This window comes from Mchenga conophoros, linkage group LG15 (genome assembly GCF_057382185.1).
Source record: "Mchenga conophoros isolate Kocher_MC1m ecotype Shallow Benthic linkage group LG15, M_conophoros_male_GT1.1, whole genome shotgun sequence".
Classification (NCBI taxonomy): Eukaryota; Metazoa; Chordata; class Actinopteri; order Cichliformes; family Cichlidae; genus Mchenga; species Mchenga conophoros.
Genome location: NC_140540.1, coordinates 27,612,265 through 27,639,087, shown reverse-complemented (window position 1 = coordinate 27,639,087; position 26,823 = coordinate 27,612,265). Strand labels below are relative to the sequence as shown.

Here is a 26,823-nt window from a genome sequence, read left to right as displayed (position 1 = left end):
ACATTTGAGTATGCACCTACCTAAATTCTCAGCAAAATTACTTACATATTCGGCATCACTGGAACCCTTTAAATAAATAAACACATACATACGAAGTTAACAATGTTGTTACAGACAGAGTATTACTGGTAAACTAAATGAAAGAAGGAAGAACTCAGAATAACTTAGATGATTGAGTCTTTACTCTTTAAAAAGAAAGACTGACATTTCTCGGTGGCACAAAGCAGTAGCAAAATTACTTACTTTAGCATCACCAGACGTAGAAGCTTTGCATGAAGAGTTAGGCACCTATAAAGGAGAATATTTAAAGATAAAAAAAATACACATAGCATTGACTGCCATAAAACCACTGAATAAATATCAGAATGTGACAATGTTGCACAACAATCTAAACCTTGTAAGTCATGTGACATATTTTGATGACGTAAATATATCTATACAATTCAAGTAAATAGGTACAGCATATATGTTCTGGAGAAAAAAACAACAAACAAGCAAGCAAAAAACACAACAATATATAAGAATCCAGTGGGGTAAAAAAATCTCTTCTGAAGCAATATAGTTCATTTTGGGTGAAAAACAAAACATTCCTCTAAATATATATATACTGACATCAGCAATCAACATCATGATTGTAATTATTTCCCTCCTAGTCCATCTACTGCTCTGTGCATGTGTCAAGCACTACGACTGTATCTATGCATATAAATTCACCATATATATCCTGCAAAAATATCTTGTTATGGTCAAAAAAAGGCAAACAAACAAAGGCATTAAATCAGAGATGAGAAATTAATTGTGAATATCAATTATATGGTAAATGGCCTGTATTTGTACAGCGCTTTACTAGTCCCTAAGGACCCCAAAGCGCTTTACACATTCAGTCATCAACCCATTCACACACTGGTGATGGCAGCTACATTGTAGCCACAGCTGCCCTGGGGCGCACTGACAGAGGCGAGGCTGCCGGATACTGGCACCACCGGCCCCTCTGACCATCACCAGTAGGCAACGGGTGAAGTGTCTTGCACAAGGACACAACAACCGAGACTGTCAGAGCCGGGGCTCAAACCGGCAACCTTACGATTACAAGACGAACTGCCAACTCTTGAGTCACGATCGCCCCACAACTAGGTGAACTACAGGTGACCTATTCTTTATCTACTAGCAATCAAGCTTATTTAACTAAGAAGTTTGAGATATTTGAATGTAAAATAAAATAAATAACAATAAAAATAACATGATATAACAACTTACATTAGGGACATCTGCATTTAAATCCACAGGCTAAAAGTAATATAGTAAATGTGTTAGTAATAGTACAGGTATTTGTGCAAAATAATTTACAGTATAGTACTTTGCATGTGCAGGTAGCTGTGGTGTGAATTGTAACTGAATATCAGATGAATGTCAGAGAAATGAAATGTATTTATTTTTTGTATTTATCAATCATAAAGTCATGTTTTTTAGGCCTGTTACGATAACAACTTTTTGTTGGTCGGTATATTGCCCCATAAACAATTGCGTCAAGTAATGTCATTGTCATTTTAAGACCATTTAATACCTTTAAGTGTATAATCATAAAATAACACCAAAATAATGCGAGATCTACACACTTTCAATTGACAAACAAACGACTATTTCTTAAAATATTTAGATCATGGATATTAGGAATGAAAATATTAGATACCTTAGAAAACTTGAATAAAAAGTAAATATTCTAACAAATAGAAAACAAAATGCACAAAGAACATTTGGAGATTTTTCCATCTACAAATTTTTCCCCTTTTTCCTGTGAAAAATAAGATATCGTGCTGAAAAACACAATCCTTATTAAGCAATGTCTAACCAGTAGTACTGGTCTGAATGACAACAAACATAGCTAGTTTTTGGGAAAATCTGTTATAAAACAGTTTTTATTTCAATAGTTATGCTTAGCATGTGACATAATATCACGTGACACAGACACTGCGTAAAAAACCACAACAACTAATACTTACTTTAGGAGGATGAGGGAGGGCAGCATCAGGTTGAGACTTTGACATCTGTAAGAGAAAAATTGATGTATTAGAAACAAGTCATTTAAAAATACATTAATGTGGCAGACTGTTCCCTGTTCCGATGCAGTGTACAAGTACAATCAGGGCTGTCACAACAATGGGGCGGTGCCAAGTGGCCGCAACCCAACCCTAGGTACAATGTACAAGTACATATAACTACATATTATGTGAATAAAGCAAGAATCTGGTTAGGTTAGGCACACTGCTGACTGATGCTTGTTAGGTTTATATGATTGCAAACTGCACAAAAACAACAAAGCAACAAAATTAATGAAAATGACAAAAAAATTAATTTGATTTTACTTACATCAGGAAGATCTGCATTCATTTTCATGGGCTGAAATAAATAGGCACAAACATTACTGCTAAACAACCCAAAAAAACTCCAAAAGGCCTTAAAATGATTAAAAAGGCAAGGAAATGTAGAACATTGTAATTAGTGATTATTAATGAAGGATAACTGTGCTTTGTTTCTAACCTTGGTAAGTAAATGCTCTGTAGCCTGAAGGAGAGGTGGGATTTCTGTGAAAGTGAAATTAAATGTGAATAGGTTTTGATAGTTATTGTATATGACAGGTGTAAACACACACATAAAACATGCAATAGTACAGTACTTTCAAGTATTTCATTTTTCAGCCTATCGTTCTCTCTTTTTAGATTCGAGTTCTCTTCTCTCAACTGATTAATGACACGCTGTAGAGGTTCAAGTTTCTTTTCCACTCCACCAAATAAACTTCCTTTTCCTCCAAACTGTCTAAGTATTCCTCCTCATCAAAATCCCGAATGTGTTCAGTTGGCAGAATTGAGAACTTTCCATCTTCCGACCACTTAATTAACGCGAACATTATCCGCTTGTGTCTTCCCGTCTGTATATCGGCCATTCGGAAATTGCGCCTCAGACGTCGGTTATATTTCAAAAAAAGGGGGGGGGGGGGGGGGGAAAGAAACAACAACTAATAAACATATTTTTTGCGCGTTCATTGCACATGTTTGGGAATATTTCAATATTTACTTTTTACGTATTACTTTTTATTTTATCTTTATTTATAAAAAGCACAATGGCAACGCGCACGCGCATTTTTTGAATAATCTCTGGTGAGCATAGATTTCATAGAAAAAACATATTGTTTTAAGTACCTTTTTTTTATTAATTCTGTGACGTACAAAGACGGACGTTTTTGGGACTTTGTTAAGGTGTGCTCACGGAAGAAGACGCTGCAATTTTGCAAACTCCCTGGAAAACTGCTCAGTAAGCATATATTTCACAGTAACATGCTACATTTATTTTATATGTTGCAGTTTCTGTTTTACAATCCTCGATGTTTTCTTCAATGTAATTTTAATTTCATCAACAGGTCACATGTGAGTCAAAATGAGCGAGCCTCCTGAAAGGATTTTGTATAAATGTTATCTAACTGATCCTGAAGAGGAAATTCCTTCAAGAACCAAACGGAGATGGGCACAAAAAGAAAGGTGTGTTGGTAATGTAATATCCCTCACTCTTTAACATTAACGAATGCCATAGGGCCGCACAATCAATTAATCTAGTGGCAATCACTAACGATGCCACAATTATGTAATCGTTCAAAGTGGTAAATAATCGTCCACTGCATGCTTAAGATGTTTGTTTTTTATCAAGAATAAACAAAGCCAATGTGTAATAGACATTTGGGGCTTAATACTCCAGAATAGCATTGAAGGATTTTCAATTAGTGTTTTCAGCTTATGTTCTTTTAAAAATAGGACATGCAGTTGCTTAAAACAATGGTATAAACATCATTCTAAGTGAATTTTATAAAATGTAATTAATAACCACAATGAAAATTGTAAGGAAAAAATGATCTTTATAAATTACCATACCATAAGGTACGATAAATGTACTCTGGCTCCCAAATGAATGATCTGCAGTTGGCTCTTTTAAACAGGGAATGGCTATGTCTAATCTGCTTATTACTGATCAATAAACTTTATAAGTGATCACATCTTTATCGTGTTAATAGCAGTTCACTTAGAGTTCAAATATAGCAATAAGCAATTTCTATTTTCTTTATTGTATATTTTCTTTTTCAGAATTAAGGTTGCAGAAGAAGAACTTCAGAATGTTATCAAGGAATGTCAAAAGGTATGCCTTATGATATAATTGGTGGTTCAATTTGCATTTTTGTAAATTCATAAATGAACAGTTCAACCAAAAATGTAAATTCTCTAATCAATTGCTCACTCTTAAGTTTTTATAAACCTGTATGAATTTCTTTTGAACAAAATAATGTTGATAACCAAACAGTTGCTGGTCCCCATTGACATAGTATGGACATAGTATGAAATAACAACACTATGGAAGTCAGTAGGGACAAGAAACTGGTTATCAACATTCTTGAAAATATCTTCTTTTGTGTTCAACAGAACAAAGAAATAGGTTTAGAACAACTTGAGGGTGATGATTACCAAAATAACGTTTTATTCCTTTTATCTTATCATCCATTTTATCTTTTCCCTTAGCATTTAATTACCTCAGTTATACCAAATAATAAATGCTTGATTCATATTAATATTAATAAATGATCTTATTGGTCTCTTTTTAAGGTTGGTGTTGGAATACAAACATTTTGTGTTAACTGTAATGAAAACAATTTTAATGCATAAATCTAAATTGAATTTATTCTGAATATTGGACTATAGATTTGTCGAAATAAGTACACAATAGTTAGTTGAATTTTCAAGTCAAGAAATGAAATCAAAAAGATCATTACATTTCTAGACATTATTTTTTTAAGAATATTCATGAATTAGTGCATTGAACAAGAAAAAATAAAACAAGTAATCATTGTTCTAATTATGATTTTTACGGTAATTTCTACTTTCTACTGCAATCATATATTCTTACAGAATTTATCATGAAAGAAAGCACTAAGCATTCATTTTGACAGCCAAAGCTAACTTAAATTTTGGCAAGACTGAATGGACATGTCAAATAGTGCACAATTAGTGAATGAGACCAATTTCAAATGTCTGCTGTAATGTTAAAAAAAGAGACGCATAAATACAGTAGAGAGAAGACGGTTACAGGGCAGATCTCACCGATATAGACATAAATGCGTCTATGAGTCCACTAGGTTAATGCTCTTACACTGAAGATTTGTTTACAGGACCCATAATTCTCTCTCTCGCTTCTCTTTTCAAGGAAATCCCAGACACCCTTCCAGAAGACAGAACTCTGCTGATGACTAATGATGAAGAGTGCACTGCAGGTCCTGTTCAGATAGAGGTCCCAGTGGATTCAGATCAAACTAAAGAGCAAAATCAACTACTACTTCTGGCACTTAAGCTCAAACACAGTTTGACCAATGACTGTCTTGAAGATATCATGAAAATCCTTAATGTTGTTGGTGGCAGTGATTCAGCATGCAGGACAAAATATTCATTTTACAAAGCTTTTGATGATACAAAAGACATCATGAAAATCTGTTATGTGTGTGAACAGTGCAGTAATATAATGTCAGCTGAACTGGACCAAGTTCATTGTGTTCAATGCAACAGCACCTATGACAAAGCAAGTAGGTTTACCAATAACTTTTTCATATACCTCTCCTTGGAAGATCAACTCAAAAATCTCTTGAGAATGCCAGGAATTACAGATGAATTAATAGGGAGGCAAACAGAAACATCTACTTCTCTCAGTGACATTTGTGATGGTTTTTTGTATCAGAAAGCTTTAAGTGGTTCAGAAACGGCCCTTCAAACCCTCAGCTTAACATTTAGCTGTGATGGTGTGCCAGTTTTTAAAAAGTCCCCTTGTAGTATTTGGCCCTTTTTTTTTGCACCATTAATGAATTGCCATTGAAAACAAGACAGGATAATGTACTCCTTTGTGGACTATGGTTCGGGGATGAGAAGCCTCACATGAGAAGTTTCTTAAAACCTTTCATTGATGAGTGTGTGGACCTACAGGACAGTGGTTTCACATGGGAAGATGACAAAGGCGTTTCTGTCAATACAAAAGTAATCCCTTTAATTCTAATGAGTGACTCAGTTGCCAGACCTCTGATCCAAAATTTTAAACAGTTTAATGGTGAATATGAATGCTCCTACTGCCTTCATGAAGGAAAGGTAGTTGAAAAAGGCAGAGGATTCACTCGTGTATATCCTTTTCAGAAGGACGTTCAGCTCCGCAATCAGGAACAAACTAATGAATTTGTAGAAGCTGCGCTACAGTCTGGTAAAGCTGCTTTGGGTGTTAAAGGGCCAAGTATGTTGTGTAGACTTCCCAGTTTTGATATTATCGAAGGGTCTGTCCCAGACTATATGCATTTAGTACTTCTGGGTGTTGAAAGAACTGTAACAGGGCTGTGGTTAAACAGTGAAAACCATGAAAAGCACTGGTATATAGGTAGGTCTACAAAACTGTTAGATGAAATGCTTTTAAAGATTAAACCGCCATGTTATGTACCTCGTGTGCCAAGGTCTGTCACATATATGTGGAATATGTGGCTCTTTTATAATAGCTTACCTGTACTAAAAGGTGTATTGCCAGAACCACTACTGAATCACTGGTCTAAACTAGTCAAGGGAGTATCCCTTCTGTTGGGCGAAAATATAACTAGAGAGCAGATTACTGAGTCTGAGGCACTTCTAACAGATTTTGTGAAAGACATGGAGGTATTCTATGGGGAAGCTAATCTGTCTTATAATGTCCATCTTTGCCTCCATTTACCAAGAAGTGTAGTTAACTGGGGGCCTTTGTGGGCTCATTCCGCCTTTATGTTTGAGTCTTACAATGCTAAACTACTAGACATGATCAAAAGCACTCAAGGGGTTGCGCTACAGATTGTAAAAATGTTCTGGCTACAGAAGGCCTTACCATTTTATGGCCAGACTTTACTGAAAGATGCCTCAAATGAATGCAAGGAGATATTTGAATCTCTAACAAGACCTAAACAGTTAAAAGATGTAACTCGCACACATGGTATCACTGCACTTAATCATCCTAAAGTGCGATTAATTAGGAGGGATGACTATATGGCACTGAGTCGTTATGGGGTACAAAGGAGCAGAGTAAAGTACTTTCAACGAATCATTACAAATGGCGAGGTGTTTCACTCAGAAGATTACAGTTGTGTACTCAAACGTAATTCATTCGCTGTTATGTTGAATGATGATGATCAAAATTTCTTTAACATTAAACGATTTGTAATATGTCAAAATGAAAGTGGAGAGACGTGTTATGCCATTGGAAGATTCTATGAACGAGCAAAGCATAGTCTCTGTGCCTCAAATCCAAGTTATTGTGAACCAGTATCAAAACGTCTTGGGCATCTGACAGGTATTCTTGCTGCAAAGATCAAATGCAAATGTCTGATCATTCACACTGAAAAACTAAAAGTCAATTACATTTTAGAAGCATTAATCAGTGTGAATTCCTTAAATAAGGTTAAACACGAGAAAACATGATTTTCTTCAGTGCCATGTGGTATTTTTCTGAAGTGATTTTAAACCAGTTCATAAAAAAACCCATACATAATTAAACATTAAATGGCAAAACGTCAGATATATATTACATTAAGTCATTAAGTGCTATATTATATTGCATCATTACAGGAACACTCCCTCAGAGTTAATACGTTGAGTCTGACCATTTTGGAATCCATACAGTTGATTTGTATGGTGATAACACTTTTAACATAGCTTAGCATACATCATATAATCCAAGGGGACCGTGAGCATCGCGTTGAAAAATGACCAAAGACTTAATGGTCAAACTCAACTTTTTAACTCTGAGGGAGATGGAGAATGAGCCTATTTCCAAAAAAAGTGGACTGTTTCTTTAAGTACTATATTGTATATATTTTCAAAAACTAAAGTGTACATAGCAGTTGTTGTATTTTGTGTACTGTATCAATGACAAATAATTTCAAAGTCAAGTGAATGCTAATATTGTGTAATGTGAAATACTGAATAAATAACCTAATTCTTGCTAGACCTTTGACTCTGTTTTGTTTGAATCCAACTGTTTTTGCAGATGTGATTAGATGCAGATGTTGTTACTTTTATTATTATTATTGCACTAAATACATTTTAACCTCCTAAGACCCGAACTCTTCCACGACATGCATTTTTAATTTCTCTTTGATATTTAGGCATATTGGGACCCGATGAATGTAAAAACAAAGAATTACCAGATTTATTTTTTTTACCTTATTTTTGTTTTTAAGAAAAATAAGAGCCACATATGAGGATATTTGTTTAAAATTTTGATAGAACAATAGCAGTATAATGTCTTCGTAAGTGGATATTAGGCCCTTGTAGAGCAAAATTGAGTATTTTGGTCTAAATAACCCAAAATGTGATGTCCACATATGTGGACGCCAGGTCCTAGGAGGTTAAATAAGGGATACTTTGAAATATATTCTACTGAAAGGTTGGAAATCTATTTTCTTGAACGCAAATATCTTTTGAAATGTATTTTGGTTTGAAAGAAATATATTTTCAATTTCAAAAATATATTTTTTGGAGCATCACAAATACAAAATATATTTACCATATATTTGAAATATATTTTGGTCAGGAAAAAAGTATTTTTTTTACCGTATGGGAGGTCTTGAATAATCAGGCCCCATCTTATCTTAATGACCTTATAGTACCATATCACCCCATTAGAGCACTTCGCTCTCACACTGTAGTTTTACTTTTTGTTACTAGTATTAGTAACAAAAAGAATTTAAAAGTAGAATGTGAGGCAGAGCCTTCAGTTTTCAGGCCCCTCTTCTGTGGAAGCAGCTTCCTGTTTGGATTCAGGAGACAGACACTATCTCTACTTTCAAGATTAGGCTTCAAACTTTCCTTTTTTCTAAAGCATATAGTTAGGGGTGGATTAGGTGACCTGAATCCTTCCTTAGTTATGCTGCAGTAGGTGTAGGCTGCTGGGGGATTCCAATGATGCACTGGGTGTTACTTCTTCACTCACTATGTGTCAACAGAACTCTCTGCACTGAATCATATTTGTTATTAATCTCGGGTTCGCTTCCATAGCATGTCTTACTCCTGTCTTCCTCCCCCTGGCCCTCCCCTGAGACTGGCTCTGCTGTAGGCTTCTTCCTGTTAAAAAGGAGTTTTCCTTCTCGCTGTTGCCAAAGTGCTTCCTCATAGTGGGTCATATGATTGTTGGGTTATCTCTGTATGTATTATTGTACGGTCTACCTCACCACCTTGAGGCGACTGTTGTGATTTGGTGCTGTATGAACAAAATTAAACTGAATAATAATTTTCTAATTTTTGGGAAACAAACCAAAACAGTTGGAGAGTGTCTGACCTCACTGAATGTAAGCTGATCTGGGATCTGTGCACTGGAGCAATAGCTGTGAGTGAACCTGGACCAGCACACTCAGAATCAGGCTGGAAGAGAAGAGACCTCTAAAGACCTGCTGAGGACAGACCAGGGTGAGAGGAACCTGCATCCCAGTGCTTTAACCTGTGACCAGTGGCGGCTCCTGAAAAAAATCTCAGGGGGGGCAATTTTTATGATATCGACTAAAATGACCCATTTAATGAGTACATCAAACAACACAATTTTAATTTAAATTTGCCTTTAAATACAGTAGCATTTTCAAGGTGTTGCCTCAAGTCGTGATCAATTGATGCCATCAAGTCGACTAAACCTCTAAAAATCCCTGGATTGTCTGAGGAATCACTTTCATCATGTCCCCGCATTGCTAGCTCAAAAGCACCACAAAACTTAATACAATCGATGATTTTAGATAAAATATGACGGTTTTTATCTACCTCTTCGTTGTGCCTTCTTAAAGCAATCCGATGTCCATCATCTAGCTGCGCCGCTATGCTAGTTTTCCCTAGCACAGCTAGCTTTACACTGTTGTCCATATGAACTCGTGAGCTTTCATGTTTCTTGATTCGTTCGGAGAGGTGCTTTAAGTCGGTTTGTCCAGATTGTGTCCACGTCAAATCACACTTGTCACTTTTGAACAGTATGCACGGGAAACAAAAAAGTGCATTAGCTGTTCCACAGCCTGTCAGCCACGACTTGCGCTGGAACCAACTCCGACAAAAAGTCCTGTTGTATGCTTTTGACTTCTCCTTCGTTGCCTGGGTTAGTTGAATTTCGGGCTTGTCAGGTCCCAACTCTTTAACTTGCAGTTTTTCTGCCATTGTCCTTCTGGCAAAAGGGTAGGTTAGAAGCGATCTAACCGAATTTGGGGGAGGCTGTGCCTCAACCGTTAACAATACCGCTGCCATCGTCTCTCTCTGACCTTATAGCTCACTTAGGCTACTGACTGAGGTAAAATTCTAGAACAGCAAATCTTCGCGCGTTTTCTGCAGGGGCGCAATTTTAAGCGCCCCCAAACCATTTAATTCAGCGACGCTGATAGGTCAAATATTTATTATTTTCCCCTGGCAACCATTTAATGATAGGCTATTTCGCTGCATATCAAGGGCGCTTTGACGAGCGCCCCAGAAGAAGAAAAACACCGTTTGTTGGTTGAACTTTAATGAGTCAGCTGGTGAAAATGTTAAAATACGCCTGGCTGTATATGCGCACACACATAGTAAAACTATCATTGATGAATTTTTTAAAAATATATATTTTTACTCCTCCACATTTGGGGGGGCGGAGCCCGAGCGCCCCCTATGGGCCAGCCGCCACTGCCTGTGACCATAGCTAAGGGGAACATACACAGTCTTCATGGTTCTGACATGCTATCATGTGATCATACATGTGACCCCAGGTTTAAATGCTGCACAGAAACACATGTGATGATGGTGACAGTCGTCATACCATCAGTTGTGAGGACAGCTGATGACGTGACAGTTTATCAGACTTTGCTCGCTATGTGCTCAGAGGTTTTCTGCTGCAGCTCACTTCCTATTCTCTGCTTGCACACAGGAAGCTAAAGTCGCCTTAAAAAGCTGTTGTTGTTGTTGTGAGCTGATGATCGTCAGGCAGCTGATGATGACAAGCATGAGACTGTGAAGTTGGGCTGGGATCAGATTATCAGTTCTTCGGTTTGGACTGAGGAGCTGTCACATTCTTACCTGTGCAGGTGATCGGTGTGTCAGCGCATTCGGGTGATACTAAACATTATTAAAACAGGAGCGCTGTGTGTGCATGTGTCCCTGTGAGTGTGTGTGTGTTTCTTTTGAACTTTATCTGATAGAAACAAGCTCAGATCTGAAGACGCGCGCTTCGTGAGTGCGGAAGTGAGCGCAGTCAGTACCAGCTGTGCGTCGCGCTGTGTGCGGCGGTTCTGGTGTACTGTCGGTGATTTTCTAGATGGGTTGCTCCCTCTCAGCGGAGGCTCCGGACCGGCGGCCGGAGCAGGAGGAGGAAGAGGATGCGTTGCCGGTGAGTCTGAGCGCGGAGAGCCGGGAGGCGATCAGGAGCAGTTGGAGGGAGATCCAGGAGGACATCAGCAGGGTGGGCGTCATCATGTTCGTCAGGTGAGTTCACGCGCGCTCCGCCGTCCTCTGTACCGTCACGCAGGTAGACGTTATGAAGAAGTGTTACGTCAGAGCAGGTATCCTTAACTACCGGTCATAAAGCCGTGTTGAGTTTGTTTAAGGGCGAGGGTCTCTCAGCTCGCAGATCTGATGTCCCACCAGCCCACAGGCACGGCTGTGACGTCAATTCTGCGTAAATCGACGTTCAGTCAGACAACAGTGGCGATTATCGTTTAGATGATCAGATTATTGTAAAAACTGCGGGCAAGGTTTGATTGACAGCTCATCACCAAACAGCGGGCATGCGCAGGTCTGAAAGACTTTCTGGTTCTGATGCAGGTGAGTGCCTCAGAGTCAGAGGTCATGTGTCAAAAGTCACGGGAGATCATGTTCTGCTTTCTGGAGTCTGAGAAAACTGTGCAGACGAACCCTGACAGGAAGTGGGCTGGAGCTGGTTTGGTTGCTGTGCCTGAGTTCGCAGAGGGTGGAGGTCCTCCTCTCCTCTGCAAGATGGAGCAGGGCCAGGCAGAGCCACAGTGTTTGGGCTCAGGAGTGCTGTTTACCTGCAGACTGATGTTACTGATGTTCATGCAAAGCAGGTGCAGCGAGCCGCTCTGCAGTCTCAGCCGCTCTCTGTGGTTTGTGCACAGCTGTCTGTTTTCGCCTTGTGTTTGTGTGTGCAAGTTCACCCCAGCCCTCAGCACAGCACAGAGGACCGTGGGTAATGAGGACGTGACCTTTCTGCAGCTGCAGGTTCACTGACTGCCCTTTGTTAGCTTATCAGACATCAGAGCAGCGCTCACACCAACCGTTTAACTCCACCCCCACCCTCTTCCAGGCTGTTTGAGACTCACCCGGAGTGCAAAGACGCCTTCTTCACCTTCAGAGACCTGAATGATGTGAACACCCTGAGGGCGAGCAAAGAGCTGAAAGCCCACGGCCTCAGGTTACACACACATACACACACACACGCACACACTTTAAGTGAGAGCTGAGCAGTGTAACTGTGAGTGGGGGGACCAAGCAGAAACAGGGACAAATGTGCTAACAGCTGATCAGCTGATTTCACAAATGACATAAAACATTAGTCAAATGAGGCGTTAAACATAAATACCACCTCTGTTGGACTTATAAATAAAGTTCTTTTGAAGCCAGGAAGGATGTGAGGGTGGTGCTAATCTAATGTCATACACAATAACAAGAAGCAGATGTTGTTATCAGTCATAATGACTTGCGTCCATTTTTATCTCTGAAACTGAAACACTTTGTTAAACTGTGTGGGAGAGGAAATATAAAACTGTACTCTCACCCCTTGCTGTAACATTTTGTATGAGGGCTGCAATGAGGGCTCAAGATATATTTATTATTGCCTCTGATCAGAATTATTGCAATCATACAGAAGCATGAAATTAACCTTTCATTTCATTAAAACACAGCCCAGAGGGCCGGTTAGCTGACAGCTAGCAGCAAAAGCTGCCTGTGACTCCTGCAGGGTCTCTGGTTTTAGCAGAGCCTCCTGCTGACTGGTTTTCTCCTCTGCTCTCTCTGCAGGATCATGTACATCATCGAGAAGACGGTCGCCAGGATCGACCAGGACGACCGTCTGGACCAGCTGATCCTGGATCTGGGCAGGAAGCATTACCAGTACAAAGCCCTGCCAAAATACTATGATGTCAGTGTGAAGCTGAACACAGTGGTGGGGATTTGTTTCCACTCAGCTGTGACATTAGTTCAGTCCACACTGGTCATCCTCAGCCGAGCCTGCTCACACACGTCTGGCAATTCTTCTCAATTTTCTGAGCTTTAGGCAGATTGAAAGCTATAGGAGGGTTGTAGAAGAGCTGGAGGAGGATTGTAGGAGGGTTTTAGAAGAGCTGGAGGAGGGTTGTAGGACAGCTGTAGGTGGACTGTAGGACGGCTGTACTAGGATTAGGGATGGGTATCGTTTAGGTTTTATCCGATACCGGTGCCAAACCGGTACTTTTGAAATGGTACCGGTGCTTAAACGGTGCTTGAACCGGTGCTTAAAGAATGGAGAACACAAACTTTGTCCAAAAACCTCTTATGTTTTTATTTTTAGCAGTCTCTTTTTTTCTGCAAAATGATAACCAAGTTAGCCTTTTCTGTTGATACAACATACCTCCTTTGGTTGGAACCGGTGCTTAAACAATGGAAAACACAAACTTTGTCCTAAAACCTCTCAAGTTTAGCTGTTCTTTTTTGTAAAAAGATAACAATGTTAGCCTTTTCTGCAGCTATAGGGCATACAGTGGCTTGCAAAAGTATTCGGCCCCTTTGAACCTTTCCACATTTTGTCACATTACAGCCACAAACATGAATAAATTTTATTGGAATTCCACGTGAAAGACCGATACAAAGTGGTGTACACGTGAGAAGTGGAATGAAAAATCATACATGATTCCAAACATTTTTTACAAATAAATAACTGAAAAGTGGGGTGTGCGTAATTATTCAGCCCCCTGAATCAATACTTTGTAGAACCACCTTTTGCTGCAATTACAGCTGCCAGTCTTTTAGGGTATGTCTCTACCAGCTTTGCACATCTAGAGACTGAAATCCTTGCCCATTCTTCTTTGCAAAACAGCTCCAGCTCAGTCAGATTAGATGGACAGTGTTTGTGAACGGCAGTTTTCAGATCTTGCCACAGATTCTCAATTGGATTTAGATCTGGACTTTGACTGGGCCATTCTAACACATGGATATGTTTTGTTTTAAACCATTCCATTGTTGCCCTGGCTTTATGTTTAGGGTTGTTGTCCTGCTGGAAGGTGAACCTCCGCCCCAGTCTCAAGTCTTTTGCAGACTCCTAGGTTTTCTTCCAAAATTGCCCTGTATTTCGCTCCATCCATCTTCCCATCAACTCTGACCAGCTTCCCTGTCCCTGCTGAAGAGAAGCACCCCCAGAGCATGATGCTGCCACCACCATATTTGACAGTGTGGATGGTGTGTTCAGAGTGATGTGCAGTGTTAGTTTTCTTCCACACATAGCGTTTTGCATTTTGGCCAGAGCACCTTCTTCCACATGTTTGCTGTGTCCCCCACATGGCTTGTGGCAAACTGCAAACGGGACTTCTTATGGTTTTTTGTTAACAATGGCTTTCTTCTTGCCACTCTTCCATAAAGGCCAACTTTGTGCAGTGCAATAATAGTTTTCCTATGGACAGATTCCCCCACCTGAGCTGTAGATCTCTGCAGCTCGTCCAGAGTCACCATGGGCCTTGGCTTCTCAATAACTTTATCCTTGACCTGTCTGGTGTGTTCTTTGGACTTCATGGTGTTGTTGCTCCCTCTTAGACAACCTCTGAGGCCGTCACAGAGCAGCTGTATTTGTACTGACATTAGATTACACACAGGTGCACTCTATTTAGTCATTAGCACTCATCAGGCAATGTCTATGGGCAACTGACTGCACTCAGACCAAAGGGGGCTGAATAATTACGCACACCCCACTTTTCAGTTATTTATTTGTAAAAAATGTTTGGAATCATGTATGATTTTCGTTCCACTTCTCACGTGTACACCACTTTGTATCGGTCTTTCACATGGAATTCCAATAAAATTGATTTATGTTTGTGGCTGTAATGTGACAAAATGTGGAAAAGTTCAAGGTTGCCGAATACTTTTGCAAGCCATATGGTATCACTCTATCAAACAAGAAGACAGCCGCATGCAACTACGACGGTGTTTGCTAGTTCACATTACATGCATTAATTTAATAACGTGGTTAGTCTACTCAACGTAAATTACACGCAAACAACATTAAGCCACTCACCCAGAGAAGAACGGCTGCTGTGCCATCATCATCTGTCATCATTTCTGCTACACTGGCAGGGCTAGGGGCCAGGATTCTCCTCTTCGGGTTCTTGGGGGATGTTGCTAACTCCGGGTCCGATAACAGGCACCAAACCCGCAGTAGATGTGCTCGGTGTGAGGTCTTGCAGCAAGCTATCAAATACGGTGCATTTCTCGGCTTTTAAAAAAATGCTATGCGTTGCCAGGTGTTTCATCAGATTCGAGGCATTACATCCTTTGCACAGTATCACCTTAAAGCACTTGTTGCAGGCTGCTGAGTTTGCATCTTTTGCTGTGAAGTACAGCAAGACTTTTGACTGCTTCGCCTTGGACATTATTAATCTGTAGCTCTGCTCTAAAAGAACGTACGTACCTGGGCCCGCCTACTATCCTTGGAAAGCTAAAATGATTGGCTAGAATCCAAAGTGTATGACATCTCAAGAAAAAAAAAAAGCACTGAAATGCGCTGCTTTTCAGTCTGGTTACTACTGTTTATGTCAGAACCGGTGCCATAATGGCACCAGATACCGGTAGCCATCCCTAACTAGGACTGTAGGAGGGTTGTAGAAGAGCTGTAGTAGGGTTGTAGGACTGTTGTATTGGAGATTATGTATCGGAATTTAAGGAGCAGGACCACGCCTCCAAACACGCTCCTTCCGTATAGGTTTCCCCAGTTCTGCAAGCTGATCATTCTCGTTTACGTGCAAACAGGGTCCATTCTTGGCGGTTTCCTTTAAACACAGCTTTCTCACAGGAGTAACATAATTTTACTCACCCTTCCATTCGCTACAATTGTCCTCTTGTCTGTCAGCGCATTAGATGAACAACTACTCAAGCTCTTCGTCCATCGCTTTTCCTCCGGCAATCCAAGAAACACACCGAACGCCACGGCTCAAGACCGAATGCTGATGATCCTCTAGCAGTTTTCTCGCCACCCGACATATGGACTGCCACGTCGATCCATCCAGTCTTCATATCTCGGCTAAATTCAGTTATGAGGTAACGCCAGTTCTATATTCCTCCGTAGCAAATTCAGTACAGAGTTGCCAGGTTCCCAGCCTCTTCCCTCCTTCACAAAATTCTGCACGTAACCTCAGCACCGAGTTGCCAGGTTCCTTTATCCTCATTCGCAAAAGCAGCAGCAAGCAGCAGAGTTGCCAGTACTCCACCCCTCCGTAGTGAATGCAGCATGCTTTGGCACCGAGTTGCCAGGTTCCCAGCCCCTCATCCCTGCTTCGCAAAATTCTGCAGCAAACCTTGGCACCGGGTTGCTAGGCTCTTAGTCACTCATCCCTCCTTCGCAAATTCTGCTGTTAACCTCAGCACCGAGTTGCCAGGTTTCCAGCCTCTCATCCCTCCTTGGCTAAACTCTGCAGCATACGTTCACTCATCCTTCCTCTGCTAAACTCTGCAGCAAGCGTCGGCACCGAGTTGTCAGGTTTCCAGCCACTCATCTCTCCTTCGCAAAATTCTGTAGCAAACCTTGGCACTGGGTTGCCAGGCTCCTTTATCCCTCATTCGCAAAAGAAACAGCAAGCTTTTCTGCCATCGGGTTGCCAGTTCTCAGTGTAGACAAAATTAATTAATTAATGAATTTAATTAAACGGCCCCGGGTTGCCAGGTTTTCCTTCATCACCATTAGCAATGCAGCATCTAGCTTTCCAACTAATGAACTGCCAGTTTCTCTGCATCCATCATGGCAAAAAGCAGCATTAATCCTTCTAGCCCCGATACCAAGTTCTCAATTCTCATTTGCAAAATAGCCAGTTTCTTTGCATGGGGAAAAAAAAGGCACTGAGTTGCCAGGTTTGTCCTTTAACCCTTATTTACAAAAGCAGCCGCAAGCCTTCTACCAACGCCTTGCTGGTTTCCTTTGCCGGTCCTTCCCTCATATCCAATCGCACCAGCAAACTTTTCTATGAATGAGTCACCAGTTTCCCTTTCCCGTAACCCATATTGGCAAAATGCAGCAGCATGCTTTTGGCACCGGGATGCCAGGTTCTCTTCCTCTATCACTCCTATGCAAATACAGTAGCAAGCTTTGGCACCGAGATGCCAGCCTCTCTTCCTCTATCCCTCCTATCCTAATACAGTAGCAAGCTTTGGCACCGGGATGCCAGCTTCTTATCCTCTATCCCTCCTATGAAAATACAGTAGCAAGATAAAGAAGAACCAGGCGCCGAGTTGCCTGGTTCTTCTTTATCCCTCACTCGCATACTCAGGAGCAAACTTTCTAATACAGAGTTGCCAGTTTCACTGCATTAATCCTTCTACCACTGGGACGCCAGCTTCTCCACATCTAGCCCTTATATGCTAAGCAGCAGATGTTCCTTTCAGCACCAAAACGCCAGGTTCGCTGTCTCTATTCCTCATTTGCAAATGCAGAAAACGTTCTTTGCACCGAGATGCCAGGTTCTGTTCCCTAAGTAGCTTACCTTTCCGTTACTGGATTGGCAGCTTCCGCCATCAATCACTCGCAAAAAACCCAAAACATTCCTTTCACCAGGATGCCAGTTTCTCTCTTTACATCCAGTCTTCCACAAGATGTAGCAGCAAACTGTTCCGGCACAGAGAACCATCTGTCATCTTTCCTGCCTTTGCAAAGCACTGATGAACCTTCGTGGCACTGGGATGCCAGATTCTTTCCTCTATCGCCCCTTTTAAGACATCCAAACTGTGCCATGCGCATAATTCTTCATGACATCCCTTTACTTCTCACGTGCTTTCGCAAGCATTATCTAGCATCCACCCTCGACACAATCATTCAAGACTATGTCTAAACAGCTCATCATCTCCCACGAAGTTCAGTGGACTCGCCCTCTGCTCTCTGACAATTTTGGGAGTTATTATTATAGAAGACGACTTTCCTCTAATCAGTCATTCAATTCATCAACCCTTCCCAAGCTGCCGCTTTCACTTCTGTTCATTTCAGAAATAAGCACAGTAGTTATCACTACCTTATCTGACGTAATTAACCAGCTAAGCACCCCCTCTCCATCTTCTGCTTGTCCGAGCTGATCCACTCCACTCCATGGAATCTTTGACTACCTTATCGAGAGCTGTTCAGCTTTGCTAGCCTGCTACCAGTTATTTTCCTCTTCTTTGGGTGGTGAGGCCACTCGGCGTTCGCTCTCCCTACACTTGCCTCTGTCCTGTTCTCCTTCTCTCACCCAAACCGGTCACGGCAGTTGTCTGCCCCTCCCTGAGCCTAGATCTGCCAGAGGTTTCTTCCTGTTAAAAGGAAGTTTTTCCTTCCCACCATCGCCAAAGCGCTTGCTCAGAGGGGGTCATACAATTGTTGGGTTTTTCCTCCAGACATCATTGTAGGGTCTCGAGGCATCTGTCACCATGGTTCGGTGGCATATAAATAAGTTGAATTGAAAATCTAATTATTCTCGCTGAGGTCGTCGACCCTCGTAATGCACAGTTGTTACCATTTTCAGGGGATGCCTTCTTTGGGGATCTGCCAGGCCCAGGAACCATCGCCAGTCCCCTTTGAGACCTTCCACAAACTGCAGCTCAATTCATGTCAAAGCATTCACTTTTACCTACTAAAACGCTGTCAAACCTAAAATGAGGACGTAGGCCCAGCTAGTGAATTGGAGATTATGTATCGGAATTTCCGGAGTAGGACCACGCCTCCAAACATGCTCCTTCCAGCTGTCATCTATATAGGTTCCCCCAGTTCTGCAAGCTGATCATTCTCGTTTACGTGCCCCACCCTCCCTCCCTCCTTGTTCTCCATTCTTTAACTTCTTCACTTCTATTTAGTACATGGGGATCTGCCAGGCCCGGGAACCATCGCCCGTCCCCTTTGAGGCCTTCCCCAACTGCAGCTCAATTCATGTCAAAGCATGACATGAATTGAGCTAGTGAATGATGGTAGTAGAATAGCTGTATAATAGCTCATCACTCATCCAACTGACTTCTTCAGTCTCAGCTGACTCCAGGTTTCCCCAATCTTATAAACAGTACATTGCATGATGACTGAAACCAGCCCACTGAAGGAACAATGGGCCTGGAGGTCAGTTCCTTAATCTTAATTATGCAAATTCTCATGAGAATTGATCAACAACCACTGACCAAAACCCACTGATCAAAGCCCACTGATCAATGGCCATGAGTACCATTCACAGAGAGTTGGGGAATGGCTGCAATCACTGCATTGTAAGATGGCGAAAGATGTACCCTTAGGCACCCTCCTCGATTCAGAGATGGTTTTTCCCTTTTCACGTAAATGGCCTCCTTGACACCGCACTCAACCAGCGTTCCTCCTTGTCCAAGATGTGTACCTCCTCATCATTGAAAAAGTGTCCACTGGCCTGTAGGTGTAAATAGACTGCAGAGTCCTGGCCTGACGAGGTAGCTCTTCTGTGTTGTGCCATCCGCTTCACCAGAGGTTGTTTGGTTTTCCCGATGTATAAATCCTGGCAATCCTCCTGGCACTTAATAGTGTACACCATGTTACTCTGTCTGTGTTGGGGGACCCAATCCTTGGGGTGGACCAATTTATGGCACAGCGTGTTTTGGGTTTTAAAAGCCACAGAGATCCGGTGTTTAGAAAAAATGCATCTCAACTGCTCCGATACTCCTGACACATACGGGATTACTGCGGGTTTTCACTTAGGCAGCAGTTGTCCTTCTCTCCTGGATCGGCTGGAGCTTTCTTTTGGCGCCTTCCCAGCTTTGACAAAAGTCCAGCTGGGATAACCACATTTACTCAGGACCTTCTTGATGTGCTTTTCTTCAGCTTCCCTGGCTGCTGTGTCTGTGGTGATGGTGTTCGCTCTGTGTTGTTCGCTCAGTGTTGTAAAGATTAAGGAACTGACCTCCCAGGCCATTGTTCCTTCAGTGGGCTGGTTTCATTTATTATGCAATGTACTGTTTATAAGATTGGGGAAACCTGCAATCAGCGGAGACACTTGGATGAGTGACGAAATGTTTCTTCCACAAAATGCTACATCCAGATGAATAGAATCAACTTTTGGAGGGTTGTAGGACAGTTGTAGGAGGACTGTAGGACTTTTCTAAGATGGCTCTAGGAGAGTTGTAAGAAGGTTGTAGGAGGGCTCGGGTGGAGAAAGGCCTTTTTTTTCTGGTTTATTTTGTCACGCTCTGTGGAAGCACCAAACTGCTCTACTCTTAACTCCACCCACCCAGAGCTGCATGTGTGTGCTCATCAAAAAAAAAACTTTCTCTGTCTGTCCAGCTCATGGGGGAAGAGTTCATCCACGCAATCCATCCGGTCCTGCAGGAGCGCTGGACTTCAGACCTGGAGGAGGCCTGGAAGGTAAACAGAGGTGACTTTTACAGATTCTTCAGAGCAAGCAGAGAAAAGTTAACCTCATCATACAGATGATGATTAAACATGCAATTTATTGCTTCAAGAACCTGAACATATAAACAACCAGAGGAGAAACAGATGTGATCTCTGCTGAAGCCTGAAGCTGACGGTGGCCTAAAAAAAACTGCAAATCAGAATGAAGAGCCTGTTTTCTTTTCATTGGCCAACTTCTGAAAGCCTGTAGAGGGGCTGTCTGTATCTGTCATGAAAGAAGAGAAAGACATTTTAAATAGGGCAGGCTTTACATTCAGTCCACAGTGTTCTCAGTCAGGCTCTGGACTTGTTCTGTCCAGTTCCTTTTCAGTCGATTCACTTGGTACAACACATAATTATGGGATATCATGCCCTCGCGTGTCCTGGCTGAAGAAACCTTTATTCACGCCTTTAAGGCAGATGAAGTGTGATGACACGCGCATGGCCCCCGCCTGCACATGTAGCCGCTGTCATCACAGTCATCCCTCAGTTCTTACGCTCTTCACCTCGCTGAGAACACCTCTGCTGAGTTGGGCTAGCTAGCTGCTGCTAGTTAGCTCCGTTGTCTGCCGACTTGAACTTAGCTTAACTGCCCCTGTTGATGTTAGCCTCCACCGCGCAGTTGGTGTGTAGGCTGCCCGCAGAGTGCTAATTTCAAGTTTTTCCTGTGCAGCGTTTCGCTTTGCGTTTTGGAATGGACTCCAAACCGAAGTGAGCAAAGCAGAAATCTTCTGTCCGCCCCTGTCCTCAGGGATGCGCTTTCTCTTTGCACGACAGCGACCAGCACGATGCCTGCCGTGTCTGCCTGGGGATTGTCCATGCTAGGAGAGCGTTGACGGAGCCCGAAGCCTGTGCGTTTTGCCGCCAGCTCCAGCGCTCGACCCAGGAAAGACGGGTGACGTTTGTGGAAAAAGTGCTGGGACGCTCGGCTGTCGCACGGCATGACCATCTCCTTTCCGAGTCTGGAGCCCCGGCTTCGTCCGAGTCCGAAGACGAGGATTTTCCGGTCGACGTCCCCGCAATTAGCTGGGCTGACCACATGGAATATGTTGACGGGTTAGCCGATGACGAGCCGGAACCATGCAGGAGCGCTGACGGGCTTCAGCCTGGGTTGAAGCCCACCAGTGCTCCCCAGGAAGACGATGACGTGCTGGACATCGGCCTGGACATCCATGGATTGTCGGAGGATGAGCAGGAGAGCTTATTGTCGGCCCAATGTGCCGCCACTGCTGCGCCGGTGGGCCACGATGACACCTCTCTTTTCTCCCTGTTTCGCCGTGCTGCTGAGAAGCTGCAGCTGGACTGGCCCTCTCCTCCGCCAGCTCAGAAGCCGGGTTTTTCCTCCCAACGGAGCCCGCAACGGCCAAAAACTGCCTTCCCATGTTCCCAGACTTTCTCTGCGAGCTAACAGCATCATGGGACAAACCTCTGTCTACCCACGTCACTGTGCCCGGCTATGGACAGTACATGGAATTGGACGGCGCCGAGGGGGCTGGCTTAGCTAACCCACCCCCTATGGAGCCGTCTCTGGCTGCTTATCTGGCCCCATCCCATAACGATGGTTTCGGCGGCCCTGCAACTCTGCCGTACAAGCACTGCAGATTCTCTGCTTCGCAGCTGGAGAAGATTTATCGGGCTCAGGCTGGCACTGCTCGCGCCATGAGCTCCGTCACCATGCTCCAGACAATGTGCCTGGCAGAGCTCGGATCGCTGGTTCCTGATGACAGCCCGCTGGCACCTCTTCTTAACGAGGTCAGAGTCACAACAGATTACATCCTCCGTGCGTCTCGCTGTGCAGCGCTCTCCCTGAGCAGAGGGATGGCTTCGGCAGTAGTGTCACAGAGGCACCTGTGGCTGACCCTCTCTGATGTCCCGGATAGGGACAGAGCTGTATATCCGGACGCACCAGTGTCTGCGGCTGGGTTATTTGGACATTCACTTGAAGCCATTCAGGCTAGATTCAATCTGAGGAAGAAGCAGACGGAAGCTCTGCGCAACATCATCCCCAGACGTCAGCCCAAGCCCGCAGCTAGCTCTCACAGGCCCGCCGCTCCTCTGCTGACTGGCAAGAGTCACTGCTGAAGTGGGTGTGCTGCCAGCGAGAGCACATCCTCCAGCCCGAGCTCCACGCCAGTCGGCCTGGAGCAAAGGCCCACCCTCGGGCCCCCAATGGGACCCGACGCCCAGGAGGAAGAAGCCTCAGCCCTCCTAGCTGTGGTTTCGAGTGGAGAAGGGGTCCAGCAGCAGGGAGACGCTGCTTTTACCCCTCTGTTGCCGCCCAAGAGGTGCCGCTTAAGTTTTGTTCAGGTTGTCAGCCCCAGAAGGCGCTGCACTTTCCTAACACTGTCTCCCAAGCACAAAACCCCTGCACACAAAATGCCTCAGGTAACTCCCTGTTCAGGTGTGTTAAATGTTCAGGTGACCACATCGAGTGTTCCCGCTGTTTTTCATTGTTGTGCCCCAGAAAAGGTGCCTCCAACAAAATGTATGAATGTACATGTTTCCATGTTACAATCAATAAAGAGTGTTGTTTATTCTCAAACAATCACAAATGCTCAGCCTGCAGGCAGAATGAGCCAGGTCATGCAGGTGATGCAGTCCCCTGCAGACACACTGGGGGGCGACAACGCCCCGCCGACGGTGCTGCAGGTCAGCCGGCTGGCTGCTCACTTCCGTCAGTGGCGCGCTTGCGCCCCCTCTCTACAACCGTGGGTTCTGCGAACCGTTGCCATGGGTTACCGTTGCAGTTCCGGGTCAAGCCACCTCGTTTCCAAAGAGTCGTAAACACGACTGTCAACACCGAGGCGGCCATGATACTCAGAGAGGAAATAAAGGCGCTATTGCAGAAAAGAGCGATACGAGTGGTCCCCGCTTCGGAGACAGACAAAGGTTGGTACAGCCGTTATTTTGTTGTTCCGAAAAAAAGGGGGAGGGCTTCATCTGTGCCCACAGCTGTTAGGAGGGAATGTCTGCTTCTTACCCTCCGAACCCGTACATGGCAGTAGCAGTGGACTTTCACAGGGCTGCGCATTTATCTGGTTATTAGAATTGTCGGTCACTTTTCTAATACAAAAACTGTAGCTTCTCCCACTGAAGGACTTCAAATCGGCTCCAGCTCTTCTCTCAGCCCGCGGTACTTCTCTCTGTTTGACATCACCGTTAGGTGGAATTGCCACACTCATCACAGTGGTGATGAATGTGGCAATTCCAGGAAACAGTTGCACTCTTATGTGTCTCTCTGCAACGTCCTCCCCCCACTCCTCCCCCTGTCTGCTCTCAGACCACCGAAAAACAAAGAAACAGCAAGAAATGAATTAAGCAGAAAAAATTAACAAAGCAAAGTTTAATCTTTAATCTGTTGTTACCTGTTGTCCACCTGGCCCTTAATTACTAGCATTTAAACGTTATGAAAAAGGGAAATACATTTCATCATTTACTCTGGAGAAATAGTTTACTGCTTTATAAGAAAGCTCTCCGTGAAGCTAGAACATCTTGCTATTCATCACTGATTGAAGAAAATAAGAACAACCCTAGATTTTTCTTAGGCACTGTAGCCAGGCTGACAAACAGTCAGAGCACTGTTGAGCCAACCATTCCTTCTCACAAGCCAACCAGTCGCTGCAGATGGTCGCCCCTCCCCGAACCTGGTTCTGCTGTTGGTTTGTTCCTGTTAAAAGGAAGTTTTTCCTTTTCACTGTCACCAAAATGCTTGCTCATAGGGGGTCATATGACTGTAAGGTCTAACTTAAAATATAAAGCACCTTGAGGTGACTGCTGTTGTGATTTGGCGCTGTATAATTAAAATTAAATTAGTCTTTTCTTTGCCACAGGACCTTAGCCCTGATGTTCTATGTTTTAGCTCTACTTTTTGGCTTGTTGTGCTGAACTGTCTCCGGGTCACCTTTGTGCTGCCTGCAAAGATGGATAGAGCAGTGATAACATCACCATGCTGGCAACAAAGACAGCCTGGCTGTGACGAGCTTCCTCTGATCTGACCTCTGCTTTCTGAGAAAATGAAAGAAACTCGTGGAAATAAAGAAACAGAAAATTAACTGTTAATATTCCAGAGAGTTTTGCATAAATGAAGATGTCAGTTTGTTGGAATGACTTCAGCTGATGATTGGACTGTAAATATCAGCAGCAGGTTTAACGCTGTCCTCTCAAACCTGCTGTAAAAGGACCTGGGGTCCGTTCTTCATACCTCGCTAAGTAAGTTAGCTGGATTTGATTGTTGACGATTTCGCGTGATCTTGGATCGTTCGGTTCTCCGAAGCTCATCCGGGACTTGCTGTCATAGCAATAGATCCGTAAGCGTAAACCTGCTTGGGAGCAGGCTTACTTTATGTATACAAGATTAGATCGCGGCCACTCAGGTATGTCCGCTTCATTTATACGAAAGCAACAGCGATATTTTACCACTGTTTGTCCATAAATAAATATTATCAATGTAACTAAAGATAATGCAGTACTTGATCCTTTTATTGATTTCATACAGATACATACAGGTCATTTCCTAAAAAAAGGGAAATGTACTATTATTCATTCCATTCCATGTATTTGATTATTTCAGATGCAATTCATATTTTAGAGTAGTAATGGTAAATTACGTCGTGTAATCAAGATGAGAGACCACGGCTATAAAAGCGAAGGTGGATTTGGGAAGTCTGTCGCAGCCATGTCCTGTCCGTATACGCGAGCCACCCATTGCGGAAGGTGCAAGATTGATAAGGAGAGTTTTCAGAACTCAGCGTATATTGCGGGATAGACAGGATCCTTTAGCTCAGCGCCACAGTGTGCTCATAGAGAGATATCGATTTTCCCGTGAGGGTATTATTTACTTAACCAACTTGTTGACGAGGGGGTGCAGGACCACCACCTGTCTTTTTTTGCTCTGCCCTTTTCTTGGTTGCTGTTATAAACAAACGAACAGATTATGTCAGGGTCTCTTTTCAAGAGACTAAAAGCAATATAAGTGATAAATATTACCATTCTGTAGAATATTCTTATATTTCACTTTTACTTGTTCACATGTTCTAGTGGGTCCTGTTGTGGCTCTAATGTGATAGAGGATATAATGTAATATAATATAATATGATATAATGTGATATAATATGATAAATTTACCCTACTGCCTACTGGTGTTGGCCAGAGGGGCCGATGGCGCGATATGGCAGCCTGGCTTCTGTCAGTCTGCCGCAGGGCAGCTGTGGCTACAACCGTAGCTTGCCTCCACCAGTGTGTGTGAATGTGAGAGTGAATGAATAGTGGCATTGTAAAGCGCTTTGGGTGCCTTGAAAAGCGCTATATGAATCCAATCCATTATTATTATTATTATTATTATTAAATTACTTACAAGTTTAATTTGTCAGCAACTTTCTGCCAGCCCTCTCTCCTTGCTTTTGCAGCCTTTGCAGTGTTCCCTTGCATTTTAATTAAACTCTGAAACTCCTGAAATCCCTCAATCAAGAGTTCTTGCTCTGCTGCCGAAAAATACTGAGCGCGCTCCTTCGACATTTTCGCCGACCAATCAAAGGGTTGCCGATCAATGTTTCTACTATCGATGCGTAGCCCCTGTTAAGCCACCCAATGATCTCACATTACTTCATCCAGCTATACTAATCGTCAACAACAGGTGTGTTCGGAGAACCGGAATAGCGAGGTCAAAGTTGGCGCGATGATTTGATCTTGGATGTGTCATTTGATCTTGGATGTAGTAAGCGAGGTACGAAGAACGGACCCCAGGCTCATGTTTGAATGTTTATCTGCAGTCCTGTTTACCTCATTTACCTGCACAGTTCAGCTTGCTTGGGCCTGCAGACTCATGCTGCCCCCTGCTGGTCATCGACCAAACCCTGCCGTCTGTGTTGACCCTTTTTTACGACTCTTCTCTTTCCTGCAGACTCTGTTCCTGTACATCACTCGCACCATGAAGAAAGGCTACCAGCAGGCCCAGAGGAGCCACAGCAGCAGCTGAGAGCAGCTCGTCCCATCACGTGGCTTCAGCAGCTCAGGACGGAGTCTTTAAATGACAAGATGTGTAGTGAAAATGTTGTTTTCAGCTCTCATGTGTAACTGTATGAATGTTTAACAGCGCTGAGCTGTGGGCTTTTATTTTGAAAGTGAATAAACATCATGTGACGAGGAGATCTTTTATGCCCCTGTTTGTACACGATCTGAGTATGA

The 26,823-nt window shown here is 43.1% G+C and overlaps 1 protein-coding gene and 2 long non-coding RNA genes across 5 annotated transcripts; 2 read left to right on the top strand and 1 right to left on the bottom strand.

Moving 5' to 3' along the window:
* Window positions 1-242: 242 nt before the first annotated feature.
* On the bottom strand, window positions 243-2,630 carry LOC146558556 (uncharacterized). The gene is made up of 4 exons (XR_014888542.1): window positions 2,539-2,630; window positions 2,368-2,397; window positions 2,001-2,045; window positions 243-288 (listed from the first exon to the last, which is right to left on the bottom strand). It is a non-coding gene; the product is annotated as an uncharacterized LOC146558556 (long non-coding RNA).
* Window positions 2,631-3,473: 843 nt separating this feature from the next.
* Window positions 3,474-5,691, top strand: LOC146558555 (uncharacterized). Its single transcript, XR_014888541.1, has 3 exons — window positions 3,474-3,533; window positions 4,131-4,182; window positions 5,242-5,691. It is a non-coding gene; the product is annotated as an uncharacterized LOC146558555 (long non-coding RNA).
* Window positions 5,692-10,837: 5,146 nt separating this feature from the next.
* Window positions 10,838-26,784, top strand: LOC146558554 (neuroglobin-like). Of its 3 annotated transcripts, none has more exons than XM_085246634.1 (5): window positions 10,987-11,510; window positions 12,349-12,456; window positions 13,062-13,182; window positions 20,533-20,623; window positions 26,540-26,784. In XM_085246634.1, exons 1-5 carry the CDS (start codon window positions 11,344-11,346, stop codon window positions 26,710-26,712), a joined length of 660 nt encoding a protein of 219 aa, XP_085102760.1. In that variant the 5' UTR covers window positions 10,987-11,343; the 3' UTR covers window positions 26,713-26,784. The 3 variants fall into 3 exon arrangements, with proteins under 3 accessions (XP_085102762.1, XP_085102760.1, XP_085102761.1); XM_085246635.1 differs by having other exon boundaries at window positions 10,993-11,510; window positions 20,533-20,613; XM_085246636.1 differs by lacking the exon at window positions 12,349-12,456 and having other exon boundaries at window positions 10,838-11,510.
* Window positions 26,785-26,823: the final 39 nt, after the last annotated feature.